General features: G+C 36.2%; 4 protein-coding genes across 4 annotated transcripts; 3 read left to right on the plus strand and 1 right to left on the minus strand.

The window, feature by feature from the left end:
* The first annotated feature begins 424 nt into the window (after positions 1 to 424).
* On the plus strand, positions 425 to 1552 carry LOC18026485 (protein MIZU-KUSSEI 1). The gene has a single exon (XM_006411366.2). It carries the CDS (start codon positions 542 to 544, stop codon positions 1457 to 1459), a length of 918 nt encoding a protein of 305 aa, XP_006411429.1. The 5' UTR covers positions 425 to 541; the 3' UTR covers positions 1460 to 1552.
* A 5521-nt stretch (positions 1553 to 7073) lies between these two features.
* Positions 7074 to 9076, plus strand: LOC18026486 (short integuments 2, mitochondrial). Its single transcript, XM_006411367.2, has 8 exons — positions 7074 to 7296; positions 7387 to 7491; positions 7584 to 7661; positions 7786 to 7927; positions 8104 to 8174; positions 8306 to 8402; positions 8513 to 8730; positions 8813 to 9076. The coding sequence occupies exons 1-8, from the start codon at positions 7132 to 7134 to the stop codon at positions 9068 to 9070; spliced, it is 1134 nt and encodes a 377-aa protein (XP_006411430.1). The 5' UTR covers positions 7074 to 7131; the 3' UTR covers positions 9071 to 9076.
* A 47-nt stretch (positions 9077 to 9123) lies between these two features.
* LOC18026487 (NADPH-dependent thioredoxin reductase 3) lies at positions 9124 to 12405 on the minus strand. Its single transcript, XM_006411368.2, has 10 exons — positions 12157 to 12405; positions 11829 to 12036; positions 11605 to 11710; positions 10964 to 11229; positions 10231 to 10510; positions 10026 to 10133; positions 9851 to 9937; positions 9638 to 9742; positions 9400 to 9530; positions 9124 to 9320 (listed from the first exon to the last, which is right to left on the minus strand). The coding sequence occupies exons 1-10, from the start codon at positions 12368 to 12370 to the stop codon at positions 9260 to 9262; spliced, it is 1566 nt and encodes a 521-aa protein (XP_006411431.1). The 5' UTR covers positions 12371 to 12405; the 3' UTR covers positions 9124 to 9259.
* Positions 12406 to 16064: 3659 nt separating this feature from the next.
* LOC18026488 (heat stress transcription factor B-3) lies at positions 16065 to 17107 on the plus strand. The gene is made up of 2 exons (XM_006411369.2): positions 16065 to 16376; positions 16601 to 17107. The coding sequence occupies exons 1-2, from the start codon at positions 16065 to 16067 to the stop codon at positions 17042 to 17044; spliced, it is 756 nt and encodes a 251-aa protein (XP_006411432.1). The 3' UTR covers positions 17045 to 17107.
* Positions 17108 to 17134: the final 27 nt, after the last annotated feature.

The following is a 17134-nucleotide window of genomic DNA, read 5'->3' on the forward strand; positions in this document are numbered from 1 at the left end:
AGTAGCAAACTACAAAGTCGTAGTCGCATCAATCATACGAATATACGATTCATACCCAAAGAAGAAAAAAAGAAATACAGTAGTCCTATATAAATATATATACTTAAACATTGTTACCTCCAAAAGTGTTTTAAGGTAAAAATAATCTAAGCACATACAGAAATACACATACGAGTATCGATGCGTGTAGCTAAAAATAAGCAATATACTAAAACTGATATTTGTTTAGACTAACTCAATGTTTTCTGTTTAACGTTATTCCCAATAAACTAACAATATGTATTTAATTAGTTTTACTGGGGCATCTCAAATGATAGGCAATAAATAACATAATCACAAATATATGCTTTTTTAATAAAAATTCATGTAAAATGTGTATAAATACACATACAAATCGGCCACACCTCTTCGAACACTCATAATCACTTTGGTCGGCCGCTTTCTTCCTTTCTTCTTTCCTCAAAATATACATACACTCAAATATACAACAATCTCTCTTAAATTTTTGTTACTGGATCAATCAAAACATATCAAATAAAGAATGGTGCAGTACCAAGAACTCACACTTCAAAGAAGCTTCAGCTGCGACACAAGAAAGATCAACCCGGCGACTTCTCCGGCGCGTGGCTCCCACGTTCGTTCACCTTCCTCGTCCGCTTTGATCCCAACTATCCCTGAGCACGCACTCTTCCTCGTCCCCTGCCGGAGATGCTCCTCCGTCTCCTCCTCCTCCTCCTCCTCGTCTTCTTCCTCTCGCAACATCGGGAAACTCCACTTGAAGCTTTCTTCTCTCTTACGCTCTCTCATCAACGTCATTAACATTCCCGCTTGCAAATTCCTCTCCCTTCCTTCTCCGCCGTCTTCTTCTTCCTCCGGCGTTTCTAACCAACTGATCTCACTCGTCACCGGCGGATCGTCTTCTCTCGGGAGAAGAGTCACCGGCACGTTGTACGGACGCCGTAGAGGACACGTCACGTTTTCAGTCCAGTACGATCCAAGATCCGACCCGGTCTTGCTCTTGGACTTGGCCATGTCAACGGCAACACTCGTCAAAGAGATGTCTTCGGGACTCGTCAGGATCGCGTTGGAGTGCGAGAAACGTCACCGGCCGGGGACGAAGCTTTTCCACGAGCCTAAATGGACGATGTATTGCAACGGGAGGAAGTGCGGCTACGCGGTGTCGCGTGGTGGCGCGTGTACAGAGACGGATTGGCGCGTGTTGAACACGGTTTCGAGGGTTACGGTTGGAGCAGGGGTTATTCCGACGACGGCGAAGAGTATTGATGATGATGACGTGTCCGGTGGTGGTTATGGTGGTGGAACGGAGCTTGGAGAGTTGTTGTATATGAGAGGTAGATTTGAACGAGTCGTGGGGAGTCGTGACTCGGAGGCGTTTTACATGATGAACCCGGACAAAAACGGAGGTCCTGAACTCAGTATTTTTCTTCTTAGAATATAAAATCAAATAAAAATGTTTTTTTTTTGTTCAAAGAGAATTGTTGACTTTTTTAAAAAAATTTGAAAATGTCTTTTAGTGACGTATTATCATATAGTGTTGTGTTTATGAAATATATGTAAGCGATAGTGAGAGGGGCCTAGGACGATGTATGCTAGGTTTTTTCTAATTGTTTATTTGATGTGTGGTATTTTTGTCTTTGTTAAATATGAAGAAAAGAAGGATGTGATTATTAGTTTATGGTTGCTTATATGCAAGGCATGAAGATCCCCACATGGTCCGTCATGATTAATGCCAATTCAAGATTCTTGTTGTCTTTATTATAAAATGATCTTTATTACTATAAACTCTATAATTTGAGCAAAGCGAATTTGCTTTGACGTGTAACGCAGCGAGCGACTTAGTATAAAAACTAAACAAATAGAAAGCACGCTTGCTTTTTTTGAGTTTTGAGTGGTAACGTGTAAGAGTCAATTCATAACCAAAACACCTTTATATTTTAATGCAAGATATAGCATACGATACCATCAAATAAATGAGTTACACTTGTAGGTATAAAAAAACTATATACCTAGTGAAGCTTACCTTTTTCATGTATATATATGAATAAAAGTTGGAAAAAGAATCAAATATGTAAAAAGTATAAAATATGATTTTACGCTTCTGTTTAGTTAAATAATTATCTAAGTGGACGTTTGTTGAAATAAAATTTGGAAAAAGTATTAAATGTTGTAAAAGAAAGATTAAAAACCAGTGGAAATTGTTTAGTATTAAAATAGATATGGGGGAGAAATATAAGGAAATGGAAAATGAGGGGTGGATCGTGAAAAAAAGTTAGGTGGGAAAGAGCGTAAAAAACCACAGGGGTCGGCTTTAGTGGGACAAAGTCTGAAAAACTCATCAACAGCCGCAAAGCCAAAAACTCCCTTTTAGGAAGTTTCCCTTCATTTTTAGGTCCACATTTGTCTTGTATTTATTTTTTTACTCGCAACTCGCAACTCGCAACTCGCAACTTTCTTCATCTTCAAGTTAATTATGTGGGGTTATCAGTTTTCCTACTGTGTTTTGTTTTCTGACTGTGTTTTGGTGGACGGAAAAATACATTAATGTTTTACTATTCCTATTGTATGATGGGTTACTCAAATTAGATTACACGAGTTATATTAAAGGTACTTTTTTTCATTAAACAAACTCCAAAATTTTGATGATCGTAGTTCTTTTGATTATCAAATGTGATAATTTTTGCAGCAGATCCACAAGTTTAAATCATCTCTTCTCAAGTGTAGCACCTAGGATTCGAAATCAGATGCGATAATGCTGTAACAACACTCTTTTAATCGGTTGAGTCACCCCACACTTTTGGGCTCTAGATAAATAAAAATCATCAGATTATAAGTAATTTTGTTGTTGTTGGGTTACGCAAATGATCAGTTTAATAATCAGGTTATTAAAAATTAATCATATGAAATATAAAATGCATAGATCATTAATCAGATTTACAGATACATATCGTCCTATACGTATATGCGTCATAGCTACATCATATAGAGATAAATGTTGAGGACACAGTAAAGATTTTCCCATTACAAAAGAAAAGAACAGCAAATTTCCAAAAAACGGTGGAGGAAATGCATGTGCTAACTTCCTGAGTTAACAGGAAAAAATAAACGTCGTTAAAAAATGCATTTGTTAACAAATAAGATTCAACATTAGTATAATTATTATAATGCATGTGCTAATATAACCTTTTGAGTTATTTTTTTTTATAATTATATAGACTTTAACATATATGTACCAGCTACGAAATTTATACGCTATGTAATTATCTTATACCAATTCAAACCATCGTCTGCAATTTTGGCAAAGGCAAAACCGTTTATTACAAACACTTAGTTATGAATATTAATTTTTGAGTTCATGTTTACGACCTCACTTATATTACAAACTTGTGATCACTTGTTCCTTGCCTTTACATACTTTTTCTTCATTTGGTCTGATATTAGTGGGAGACTTGTCAAGAATCTCGTCACAACGTATTCCAAGCGACCACCTACCACATATGAAAAAAACGTAACGGTAAAGGACCATAACGCATGCATGTGCACCTCGCTACTGTCCAGCGCACGCCTAATATTGACAAGGCGATTTGGGACTGTATAGTCTCTCTTTTATTCCCACGGCTCCAAGATCTGCGTCAATGTTGGTTTGATGCAACTGAACATAGATAGACAATATCGTCTCTTTAATTACTGATCATATGTGTTTTAAAAGGAATCGTCTTAGAATTCTCAGTTTACATTTCTTTTCTAAACAAATAAAACAGATATATTCCCAAAAATAGTTGAGAGTTTGCTTCTCCACGGACCGATTTAAAAGATCTTGCCATAATCAACCTTTTGTCGTTCTGAACAATTAGGCATGCACATATATAATTTGTGTGAATCAAAATTCGAAACAAACGAATTTTTGAATGTCTCCAAAAATTAGAAACTATATGAAGTTCGATCGAGCGATGCCTAACCATCAAATAATTGAACATTCATCACTAACTTGTACTTAAATTTGGTAACGGGCGGCAAAGTTATCGTAAAATATGTGGCTAGCTAGTACATCATCACACACATAATATATGGCTGCATTCTTGAATAAGCTTGTATTCTATTCTTTCATTCATCCATATAATTAAATAACTTTTGTTAATCAATCAATTTAACAAAAAGAAAAGTAGCCTATATTACCTGATTACAGATAGAACACATCATGAACACATGCCTCATCTTTAGAATTTTAATATTGGCACTTTTCTTCAGGCAAATCTAATCTGCATCGTGTACGCTTCTGACTTCATATATACTATCCGCTCAATATATTTTTTTTTTTTTTGACAACGGATCTTTTCCACCACCTTTTCATATATATATATATATATAATGACATGTAGAAAAACAATTACAGTAATTAGTATAGTATATGAAACATAATTATCAAATCTCGTTATTTATTTATAATATTTTTCTAAATATATTTTTGTTATTGATATAATATCTTAATACTTATTCTTATTATGAAAATATTCTTAGAAATATTTTTTTGTTTTTATCTTATATATCGTGTAGGAGGAATATGTATGCATATTAATTTGCATTTCTGATGGAATAACAGATAATGATATGCATGATAATATTTGATATGAAAGGTAATGCATTATAATATTATATGGAGCGATGCGCTTTTGGTTGGCAAATCTGAATTCTCTTGCCACGGCATATATGTATACATGTATACAGTATACATTGTTTATGATTAATTAGTGTTTATACAATCTACACTTATATATATCTGACACGCGTTAATATGCATATAATAAAAACAGAAACTCTTTTGTTTTGTTTTGTTAAAAGGTACTAAATAGAACAGAAAGTTTTACATTAATTAATATACATTATTTTTGCCAAAGAGTAAAACCACTGTAATGTGTATATCTAATACTTAACTAGTGGATCCGGCGTAAAAGGAGAAATCACTACGGACTAGCTTAGCTCAATTTGGCGATGGTAAAACATGATTTTCGAGTGAATAAATTTATAATAAGAAAAACGTAGGCAAATTATTTATCCTTAAAGCCTTAATTACTGTCCTAATTTTTTTTTTTTCATATGGGTTAAATTTATGTTATTGTATCCTTAAACTGGTCTACCTTCCATTTTAAAATTGCTAAAGTTTACATTGATAAATAATTAAATAAAATAAAAGTACAAATATAAAATTAAGGATGGCCTCATATGGTGCCTCAAGAGTCAAGTCCAACCAAATACATAAACAGGCGATCGTTGAATCTTAGTGGTAACATGCCTTTGGTCACATAGATCAATCATCACTCGACTCCCCTATTCTATATTATCCAAAGATTTGTATCTCTACAGATTTCTGATACTGTTCATATTTTGCTTAGGTTACGTTTAGAGATCATAATTATTAATAGATAACTCATTCATTACATTTTAACAGCGTTGCGATAGATAATCATATTTTATGACGAGAAAAAAAATGATCTTGCTTCGATCTATATGATAGTGTATCTCATTTACGTACACAAAATGAGCCTTTAAGTTTCTCACGATTCACATATATATGCATATATAGTATATTACTAGTACTCTAGTAGCTTTAAGGTTATTTCAATTCAAAATTTTGTTTCATAGTCGAGACAATTCATAATGTAAAGGATTACGATTTCTTTAGTTCGATGCCTCATTACGAAGCGGAATAAGAACATCTAATAATTGAAGAGGTCAACGTGGCTAAGATATTTAATATCTATAGTCGACACTATATAAAGTGCAATTTTTTTTGTTGTTAACCTATAAAGTGCAAATTAAAAAATAATTAATCGATTGTCTTATATTTGTCCATTGGTCTTATATATCTTTACAGGTTAGAGAAGATCAAACACCACAGATCTGAAATATGCTAACGTCCGATCCCGAACAAAATAATACTTTTTCTTCTCATAATTGATTAACTTTCTTTCTATCATTGGTGTTATATAACTTATATATTCGTATAAACACACGTCCACGTAATAGTACATAGAAATTTATATTTTTGTAAGAAAAAAACATTATCCTATAATTAGGTTTAGAGTCAAACAGAAAGAAAAGACAACATGGAAGATATTTCCATGCATGAGATATTTTCACGGGATATTTGTATGCATGAGATATCCAGCTCGAGAAGGAAAAAAATTTGGTTGGATCTTGGACCGACAAAAGTAGTGATTTTTTTTTTATCTTAGTAATACAAAAATTATTATTCAGAATAATAAAATTAACAACTCATAATGTCCAAAACTGTAATTAATGATGATCTTCTTTCCATCAACTATGACTAATAATTAGTGTGTTCCTAGAAGACTCACCCAAATTAGATGCAATTTGATGGTAATTATGTTAGTTAAACAACTGTATTCACTGTTAAGCTTAACAAAAGAGATATCTTCTCAGTTGTCGTACAGATATTAGAATCATTATGGTACTATAATCACATATAATCACATATGTAAATATGTGTGCTAAAGTTTCTTACCTTTTTTCTTAAGAGAAGTTTTATTTTTTGGTTAAATCAGATAGATAGAGAAGTTGTAGACTTTTAGTGAACTGAAATGCAAATAAATTGCTTCATGGGCATGGGTAGCAATTATACTGTATATTTGTGGCCTTTACCATAAATTGAAGGTATGATGTACATGCATGCATGTACGGCATGTCCAAATGAGTTTGTTCCCAAATAGAGCTGAGTTTTGGTCCATTCACGAGCTAATTAATCGTTTCAAGACCGATTATGTTTTTCTACGTTTAAACCAAAGAAAAACCAAACATTGTTTTGATACATAGAACTGGAATCCTGTATTATATAAAAACACAATACATCCCCAAAAATGTGGTTTAGCGTGTGGGTCGTCAAGATTATTTTGATACACAACCAAAATAGATGAAATAAAGCCCATATTAGTTTAACCCAACTTATATTTAAAATACATTACAGCCCAAATCCTATAACCACATTTGCTCCGGTGTTTTTTTTTTCTTCCTTTTTTTGTTGTTGTTGTAGTGAGGAGCTGAAAAACCTCAGCAAAACCCCTTTCACTGAAGCTGTTGTCGCCGGAGAAATCTGTGATGGGGTTGAAGAAGGTAGTGAAGAAGGGTTTGATCGGCGGAATGAGCTTCGCCAAAGACGCCGGTGCAATCAATTGGTTTCCCGGTCATATGGCCGCCGCAACTCGCGCCATCCGCAACCGTCTCAAGCTCTCCGATCTCGTTATCGAAGTTCGCGATGCCCGTGTCCGTACACACACACTCAACACTATCTTTCCATTCAATCCACATAACTGTGAGAGGATCAATCTGATTTTTCGTTGTCCATTTTGGTAGATTCCTTTGTCATCGGCGAACGAGGACCTACAGTCCCAATTGTCAGCGAAGAGGCGTATTATAGCTCTGAACAAGAAAGATCTAGCAAACCCTAATGTTCTCAATGTGAATTTCTGTGTCCCTACTGTTTCATTCTTGTTAGTATCTGTGAGGTCCGAGTTTCTGAAATGTTTCTGCAATTTTGATGGTGTTTGTAGAAATGGACCCATCATTTCGAATCCAAGCAGCAAGATTGTATTGCCATCAATGCCCATAGCAGAAGCTCTGTCAAGAAGGTTAGATGATCATCTTTACATCTATGTTCGTCCCTTTAGTAAATCAGTAATAGTTTCATCACACACATGATTTTGATAAGGATTCCTACTTTTTGCGCATAAAGAAGTTACCTTTTCAATATAGTTGCTTGATCTCGTCGAGTTGAAGCTCAAGGAAGTGATTGCGAGGGAGCCTACTTTACTAGTGATGGTGGTTGGTGTCCCCAATGTTGGAAAATCTGCACTGATTAATTCGGTTCATCAAATCGCAGCAGCTCGATTTCCTGGTAAGAGAATTATTGACTCGGCTTTATAGGCAGTGTGAAGTGCACATTTCAAGAAATATGTTCTCAACTCTGAATCCCATGTCTCAAAGCTCGTAGTAATAAGTTCGTTATTGCATCCATGAAATGATGAATGGAATGTCACATGACTTATTTCGATATATGTATTATGTGCACAGTGAAGGATAGATTAAAGAGAGCCACGGTTGGTCCATTGCCTGGTGTTACACAAGATATTGCTGGTTTCAAGGTCAATATCTGTTGGTTCCCTTCTTTTATTTACCCTTTTGCTCTTTAGTTGTTTGAGGGTTTAATGCTTGTGCTCTACACTTCAACATGATATTTTTTTGAACAAGTACTGAGAAAGTCATTTGGTAACAGATTGCTCATCGACCTAGCATATATGTTCTAGACTCCCCTGGTGTGTTGGTCCCAAGTATCCCCGATATCGAAACGGGATTGAAGCTTGCACTTTCAGGTTCTTATCTATCTTTATTTCCTTGCTCTTCTTTCTTCTTGGAGCTAGAAGCTGTAAAACCGTGCACTATATTTAGTTCATCAACTTACTTAAATTTCTTACATTCTCAGGGTCTGTTAAAGATTCAGTAGCGGGTGAAGAGCGGATTGCTCAATACTTTCTTGCTATTTTAAACACTCGAGGGACTCCTCTACATTGGAAGTATTTATTCGAGGGAAGAAACGAAGGGTCTCATGCAGACTGCGTCGATAAACCAAGTTACAATTTACAGGATCTTCGACACCAGAGATCCAAACAACCAGATTCATCTGCTCTGCGCTATGTTGGGGTTAGCATAACTAGCTTATATCTCTAGGTTGCTTTCCTTCCTGATATTGTCTTAACCTATTGAGGTTCCTTGTCATCTACAGGATATGATCTCAGAAGTGCAACGATCACTATACACAACTCTTTCAGAATTCGATGGGAACACAGAGGATGAGAATGATTTGGAATGTTTGATAGAGCAGCAGTTTGAAGTTCTACAAAAGGCATTGAAGATTCCTAACAAAGCATCAGAAGCTAGGTTAATGGTGTCCAAGAAATTTCTTACTTTGTTTAGGACAGGTAGACTTGGTCCCTTCATCCTTGACGATGTCCCTGAAACTGAATCTGACCCGTCCAATTAGAGGCGGGTAGTAGACTTTGTAAAATGAAAAAGCAAATTGTAACACATTATGCGTGCAGCTTAAGATGATGTTTCTATTTGAGATTCAATGGCGTTGCTCCAGTTACTCCAAAGTATTTGAATGAACAAAACTGAATCATGATATTAGGATTTGGCATCTGCCAGAAACAATCAAATCTATCTGGTGTCCTTATTTATTTGCCTCGATGAATTCCCGGTACTCTTTCTTCATCTTCACACCCGATATAGTCCTGCACAGACTCGTAGTCTTTAGACAAACCTGAACACAATAATCTATACGATCCTATTAATTATTGTACACAGCCCAACCTGAGCATTTCCTTGTTCTTGAAGAACTGTACACATGGCGTTCCCATGATTCCGGCTGCTTCAGCAATTTCTTGATCTTCCTCGATGTCAATCTCAACAAAGTGCACATCATCGTGATACTCATCGACCACCTGAAGCAACATTAAGATGAAATGGACTGACGGTTAGAAAATCAGTCCAGCTAAGATCTCTTCCAATGATTTAATTTCTGACTAATGTTTTAGTCAGGAAGGATCACCTTGTTCAAAATAGGCTTCAGAGTTCTACAGGGGCCACATGTTGGTGAAGTGTATAATACACATATAACTCTTGGACTCTCATGGTATAATTTTCTAAGAGCATACTGAAAAGCAGGGGGAAAAAAAGGAGAAGAGGATGTGAGGCAGAGAAAATGATTGTAGATACTAATTTACGGTTCATATGTTAACAGCACGGAAAATGAAAAATTCACCTGTCCCCGATGCTTTGTAGAAGTGATGTCAAACTTTTCTTGGACATCGCGCTGTGTGAATTCTTTCTTGGCCTCTTCAGTTTGCGGCTGTCATGTGGTAGAACATGAACATGAAAGAGTGTAAGCCTTGTGAAATGTGCATAAGATTTTAGACTTTTTTGACAACAATTCTTACCTGGTGAAATTCAACAAGAAGATTGTTACTTGTGAGGTATCTCTCGGCTGACAAAGCAGCTATGCATCCTGATCCAGCAGCAGTTACAGCTTGTCTCCATTCATGGTCCTAGAGTGACAAATTAGCTCACACAATTATCGAACCAATATGACTTCAAAGAGTTAATAGAAATACTAAAAGATGGCTTAAAGTTCCAAAGCATAACCTGTACGTCTCCTGCAGCAAATACACCTTCCACTGATGTATTCGATGATCCTTCTCGAACCAACACGTACCCCGAACTGTCAAGTTCGACTTGGCCTTCCAACAACTGACTGTTTGGCGAATGCCCTATTCCATAAAACAATCCTTTCGCCTCCAGCTCAGTTTCTTCTCCGGTATCAAGTCTTCTGAGTAGAATGCCAGACATCTGTCCCTTGGTGTTGCTCAATACGTCCACCGTTTCCGTGTTGTAATGCACTGTGATGTTTGGATTGTTGATCACTCTGAAACATTCGCCATAACCAACCTGTTAAAAAAACACTCAGGGTGTTGAAAAGACTCAACTTACAGTGTGCTCATTAGTCTATAATTCCAAAAGCCATCAAAGGAGATACGCACTTTACTGGTTGGTTATCGATATACTTGAAATGGAATTCATAGCCAAAGGCATACCCAGAAACATCCAAATGTACAGATTTGCATGGAACATGTTAATTACAGTCACTACAGGCACCAAAGACACTCATTATAGACAATGGGCGCATAAACCCAGATAGCCATACAAAGTTGCCTCGGCCTATTCTGATTTGGTTTCCTGATTCTATAGCCTGACGACCCACATTTCCTAAACTAGGACAACCATTTACAGATTTGTTAACCGTTTCTCTTCCGAAGTCAAAGAAGAAGAGTAGAGTATGACTCAGAAGCTACTAACACAATAACCTGTAAAAACTCACCTATCTTGCATAGCCTTGGATGCTCTCAACTGGCCTCTGCGAACAAGCAAATGAACATGACGAGCATATTTTGTGAGGTACAAAGCTTCCTCTGTCGCCGTATCTCCTCCTCCAACCACCGCGAGTACTTGCCCCTTGAACAAAGGCGAAGCTCCATCACAGATTGCACAAGCACTAATTCCCCTACTCCAGAATTCTTCCTCTCGAGGTAGCCCCAGCCTCTTTGCTGTAGCTCCAGTGGCATAAATGATACTATGGCACTTGACCTACAAAATCAATCCCAAATGACAACAACATCGGAAAAGAGCTCAAGCCAAGAAAATCCAACCATCATTTTGGTTGCCAGTTTTGAAGACTGTAATAGACTCACAGTTTTTTCGTAAAAGCTTATGTCCATCAAAGCAATTAAAGCATGGACATTTTAAAAAACTAACAAAATCTCCAACACAATCAACACTCTTACCTTTAATGGTATCGAAAAAAAGTTGTTTCCAGGGGAAGAAAAACAAACCAAAAGACATTTGCACAAAGTAAATAACTTCCTTCATGGATAAAACACACATTTATATCACATATCAAACCTGCATTCTATATCTACTTCGAATTGACAAAAAGAGAGGCACACCAAGAAAGATAATCACCTTACGTTCACTACTTTGCACAGTAAAGGGAGCGGTTTTGACACTAAGAGATTCCACATCTTCTGGATACAACTCTGCTCCCCACCGCTCAGCTTGCTTCCTCATTCTACACATTAAACACATAACACAAAACCAAATCGTCTCAGGAAATGATCTCTTTACAGCTGCAAACTACGAAATAATCAAAATGCATGATATGATATCGCTCATGTCCAATTTCTCACCTCTCCATTAAATCCGGACCCGTAATCCCCTCGGGGAATCCCGGGAAATTCTCAACCTCGGTGGTTGTCATCAATTGTCCGCCGGGAACTCCGCCCATCTGATACCCTTCGAAAACCACCGGCTTCAAATTAGCGCGCGCCGCGTATATTGCGGCCGTGTATCCGGCGGGACCGGAGCCTATAATCACTACGTTCTCGATAATCTCTCCTGCAAAAATTGAAGAGTTATAGGACCAGCACAGAGCTCGATTACTTATGTGCTCCTCCCCAAGTAGCAACACTGCACAAAAACCTCAATGAACAAGCAAAAGAGTAAGTCCTAAGATACCTGAAGAAGACGGCGAATTGGCGGCGGAGACTCGGAGGCGGTAGGAATCGGAGCGAGTTCGGGTTTGTTGGCGGAGGATGAAGGAGGCGTCGCGACGTCTAGAAGTAGTGAGGAAGAAGAGGTGAGGCGGAGGAGAGAGGGCGGATGACGCGGCGGCGACTCGGTGAGTCGACACGGAGCCAATTCCGATGCCTATCTTTGGAGACGAAGCCATATTTTGCCTTACCTTACTGAGACCATACAATTGTTGTCTTCTCTTTGCAACTTTCAAAATCTCATTTCTGTTTTGCAAATTGGGTAGGCGACTGTGCCACACGCGCCTCAGCATTATCTCTTCCGCTCGAAGTCCACGAGTTTAATTGCTTCTCAGCCGTCGGATCTCGAAGATGTAACGTATCGACGGCAGAGATGCGTGTTGACTGATTTACTTGGTCTTTTTAACGGAGGATAAGCCAATCGCATTTAAGTGTAAGCTGACCAAGGGTTTTAAGTGGACGGACGCTTTTAGCCTTTTGTTTATTGGGCCATAAATGGGCGGGCTTCGTAATGGTCTCAAGTATTACGCTTTTTATCTTTGGCGTGGTTTTTGTTCTGGCTCATATGTCATATGGAACCTGAAATGACCTCTAGCTCGAAACTATTTCTCTATGGAGTTGAACATACTAAAGCACATGAAACAAGCCCAATGTATCATGAGAAACCCATAGTCCATGTAATTAGGGTTTCAAACAAATAGGAATTCATAGATTTTTTTTTTAATTTTTTTTATTTTGGTTAAACAAAGAGGTATTCATAGATATGTGTAATGGCAATGGAATGAAGTAACTTTGGGAGTTGTTATTTTTTTCAACTCTCTTCATCACCCTTTCATGAGATATTGAGCTCAATCAAATAATATTTAATCTTGGTGTTTTCAATTAATCCTTGCCTTTTCTTTACTTTCTTGCACTAAATATAGCTCCAATCAGCTATTTCATTTTCAATCTATTTTAGATATCTTATTAGAGCTCTTTTGAGCATGAATAAACTTCTCCTTGGGTTTACTCACAGAACAAACATAGTATAGTAAGCGGAAATAAAAAGAATACACAGTTCCTCACACTCGGCGTATACAGATCTTGACCATTTTGAGTTGTAAGAGCATAACATTCAACAAATACATTTGTAAATCAGTTATTACTTATCAGGGTAATGGGTGCAAATCCTACCATTGATTACTATTCTTATTATTTTTTTTAAAAAACACACTGTTTGTTCTTGAAATTTGATAGCAAAAAGATATATACGAAGGGTATCATTTAATCATTTCGGTGATGAATAACACGTCTGAAGTGAAAATCAAACTAAGAGTAGGTGAGGGAAGTGACAGACCAATGTCATATAAGTACATTTTGTGTTTTCTTCTTAGTTTGGTTTCACTAAGAAAAAGGTGACGCATGCAAATAAAGAATAATATAAAGTCAATAAAATTAAGCTGACCCGGCCCAATTAAAAGCAAGGGAGCTTTGTCTTTAGTCTAGTGCAATCTCTGACTGAATTCCATGCACTTCATTTTTCTTCAAGTCAACAAATGTACTTCAAAAAGTAATGTTTTTTTTTTTAATGCTAAAAATTTCAGTTTAATGTTGTATCTCACCATCCATCTGACCATCTCTATGAGCGAAATTCGCATTCAACATGCGCTAAACTATATTTTTTTTGTCTAAAAGGGTGAAAAAGTCTGGGATTTGAGCTCTACATATCCAAATAGCATGGAGCTTTGTGATCCGGCCCTTACGGTTCAACAAATAACTTCTTTTCTTTTACTTTATGTGGATGTAAAAACGAAATAATAGAACCTAAGTTTTAGGATTTTTTATTTATTCGATCTCTCCTTTAAAAAACATGTTTTTGCATTTTCTCTTCTAGAGACGCGTGGATAGTACACGCCGTCAAGGGAAGATTGTCGGCAATCCCTTCTTCAAGTTTATTCACCAATAGATTGAAATGCATCAGTGCTACTTTGACCAATAGAGAGATCTCAAGGTGATTCCTTTCCTTTCTTGCATTACATATTTTGACAATAACGACATTAACTTAAAATTACTTAATTATGTCATGTAGAAAATAATATATCTATATTTTATTCCATGCCCATATACAATTCCTCAAATTGGTGTAAACAATGCAATTAATTTATACTCGTGGACAACATATACCCATCTCCTTTAAATCAGCTAGCCCGGTATGTTGCACTTCACCAGTCTGTTAGATATGTACCAATGATCCGGTAATCCGGTTTAGTAAAATCTACTAGCTTGTGTAAACTTTTTTCCGAGTTTCGCCTAGTTAAAATAATTACCAAAAAATAATGAATAGAAAGTAGACTATCGTCAAGCTAGTCTAGGAATGAAGTAATCCTTATGTTTTGTTTCTTGACACTTTGATCAATCACATAGTCGTCGTTATGATCTCTTGAACGTCGGAAGATATCCCAAAAATTATCACACCGATTTTTAAAAGCATTTTTAATCGCTTCAAATTTGCATGTATATTTGTTTTGGTGTAGTCCAAAATGTCTTAGAAAATTCTCTATTTCACAAAAACGCGAAACGATTCCGAGAAATCCTATTTTCACCCGAACAATATTAATCACTTCTCTGTATTAAAACTATATTTAACTGTAAGTAAAACATCCAAACTGAATTATATTTTGAATTTGGAATCTCTTCTTTTTTTTTTTTATTGTCAAGATTGGAATATTTTCTATAAATTTACTTTTACGATATACCCTAGCTAAACTTAGTGATATGATCACGATACCATAACCTAATGAAATGATCATATTCGACTATGATGAATGATCATTTTGTGACTTTTCTTGCCGATCAATTGAGCCTCTTTTTTTTTTAACTGCACTTGTTTTTTTTGTTTTTCTTTCTAAAAAATATTATGTTAGAATCGCACACGAATTATAGAATTGAAGATAAATAAGGTAAGGTGTAGAAAGTAGTAATTTGCAAAGCATGAAAAGTCAAAAAAGATAGTCATCAATTTTGAAGAAAGGAAAAAGACAGAAATCTAATACTCGATTTGTCATGATCCTAAACAAAATTTTACAAAGAGGTAAACATGATAAATAAATAAAATGCATGATTTGCATTCATTGTTTTTGTAAATTGACAGTATCACCACACCTAAGGGGGTCCAAACTAGTTGCTTCATATCACAGTGTCCAATTTTACCAACTGGTATATATTATATAGAGTTAAATTATATATGTATATTCACACGTATATCTCGTGATTCTTGTTATTTTCTTTCGTTTCTTAGACGTCTAGTAAAACACACACGTTACAACTTAAAATAGATTGAAAATTTAGCTCGGTTGGTAAATGCAACGACTAGTGTTTCCATGTAAACCAGTTAGGACGAATATTATATAAGTTACACAAAATTCAATCCAAATGTCTTTTAGATAAACCGGATAGAAAGGATCATTTGTACCCAAATTCGAGTATACGGCGTTATGTTTGAGAATTTTATTTCTTTTACTTTTTTTTTGAATATGACACAAGTATTATCGATGATTAGTGTAAAAAAAAAAAACTACGAAAAATCATGGGAGTCAAACTTAAAATTAGTTACGAGTGAAAATGTCTAAATTCTTTATATAATAATAGTGTTGAATTAGCTCCACTTCTATTATAAGATATTCAAAGAGGCTCTAACATTAATAATTCACGTGGATATAAGGCATGATGTTCCTTGAAAATGGTTCAAAGTATTCCTAATTCTTGTCTCAACCACTTTATTAAAACTAAATAACGTCTCTTTCTCCCTCTATGCAGTCGTGTTACGTCTCTCTGGATTGAGATCTTCTACTATACCACTTGTTCTCTTCAAGAAATTAATATTAGTTCTCGTTTATGGAAGATGCAGCTGATCATCATCATCTACGGTGTAACGATAACATTAACGACGTAGAGAAATTGCCGTTAGAGTTTATGACCGGAAAACCAACATCGAGTGTGGAGCTACAGCCGCCGGCGATACCACCGCCATTCTTGGTGAAGACATACAAGGTGGTTGAGGATCCGACAACGGACGAGGTTATATCTTGGAACGGAGACGGAACCGGTTTTGTCGTGTGGCAGCCGGCGGAATTCGCTAGAGATCTCTTACCAACACTTTTCAAGCATTGCAACTTCTCTAGCTTCGTTCGACAGCTCAATACTTACGTACGTGTATGATTATTAACATTTGTGTTCTTTTTTTTGTTGGTTACTTAATCGTATGCTTTAATTACGTTAATTTAAAACTATTTGTGTTCAGTTTTCATACACGTACGTTAGTATTGGAAACGTTTTGATTTTCATATTTGCATGATGCATTTATACATGTGAAGTTGTTACGTGAATTCAATTTAGTAATTACATTAATGAGTGATTACAAAATATTGTAGGGGTTTCGGAAAGTAACGACGATAAGATGGGAATTTAGTAACGAGATGTTTCGAAAGGGACAAAGAGAGCTTATGTGCAATATACGAAGAAGGAAGAATTGGTCACACTCGCACTCACACCAAAAGTCTCATCATCAGGTTGTACCAACAACAACGACGGTGAAGCCAGAAGATCATCATCAACGGCTTGGGATTGATCATCACCATGAGGATCAACGTTCTTCCTCCACTTCTTCCTCCTTTATATACTCTGCATTACTCGACGAAAACAAGTGCTTGAAGAATGAAAACGAGTTCTTGAGTTCAGAACTCGGTAATACCAAGAAGAAATGCAAACAGCTTATGGAGTTGGTGGATAGATACAGAGGAGAAGACGAAACCGATGATGACGATAATAATGAAGAAGATGAAGGGCTTAAGTTGTTTGGAGTGAAACTGGAGTGAGTTACAGATCGTTTGATTGATTTGACTTGCCAGCTGCTTCGGAATCTTACTAGTTTGCATAGATATACTAAGACATATGCAAGATCAAAA

Source organism: Eutrema salsugineum, unplaced genomic scaffold (assembly GCF_000478725.1).
Source record: "Eutrema salsugineum unplaced genomic scaffold, Eutsalg1_0 scaffold_10, whole genome shotgun sequence".
In the NCBI taxonomy this organism is placed as follows: Eukaryota; Viridiplantae; Streptophyta; class Magnoliopsida; order Brassicales; family Brassicaceae; genus Eutrema; species Eutrema salsugineum.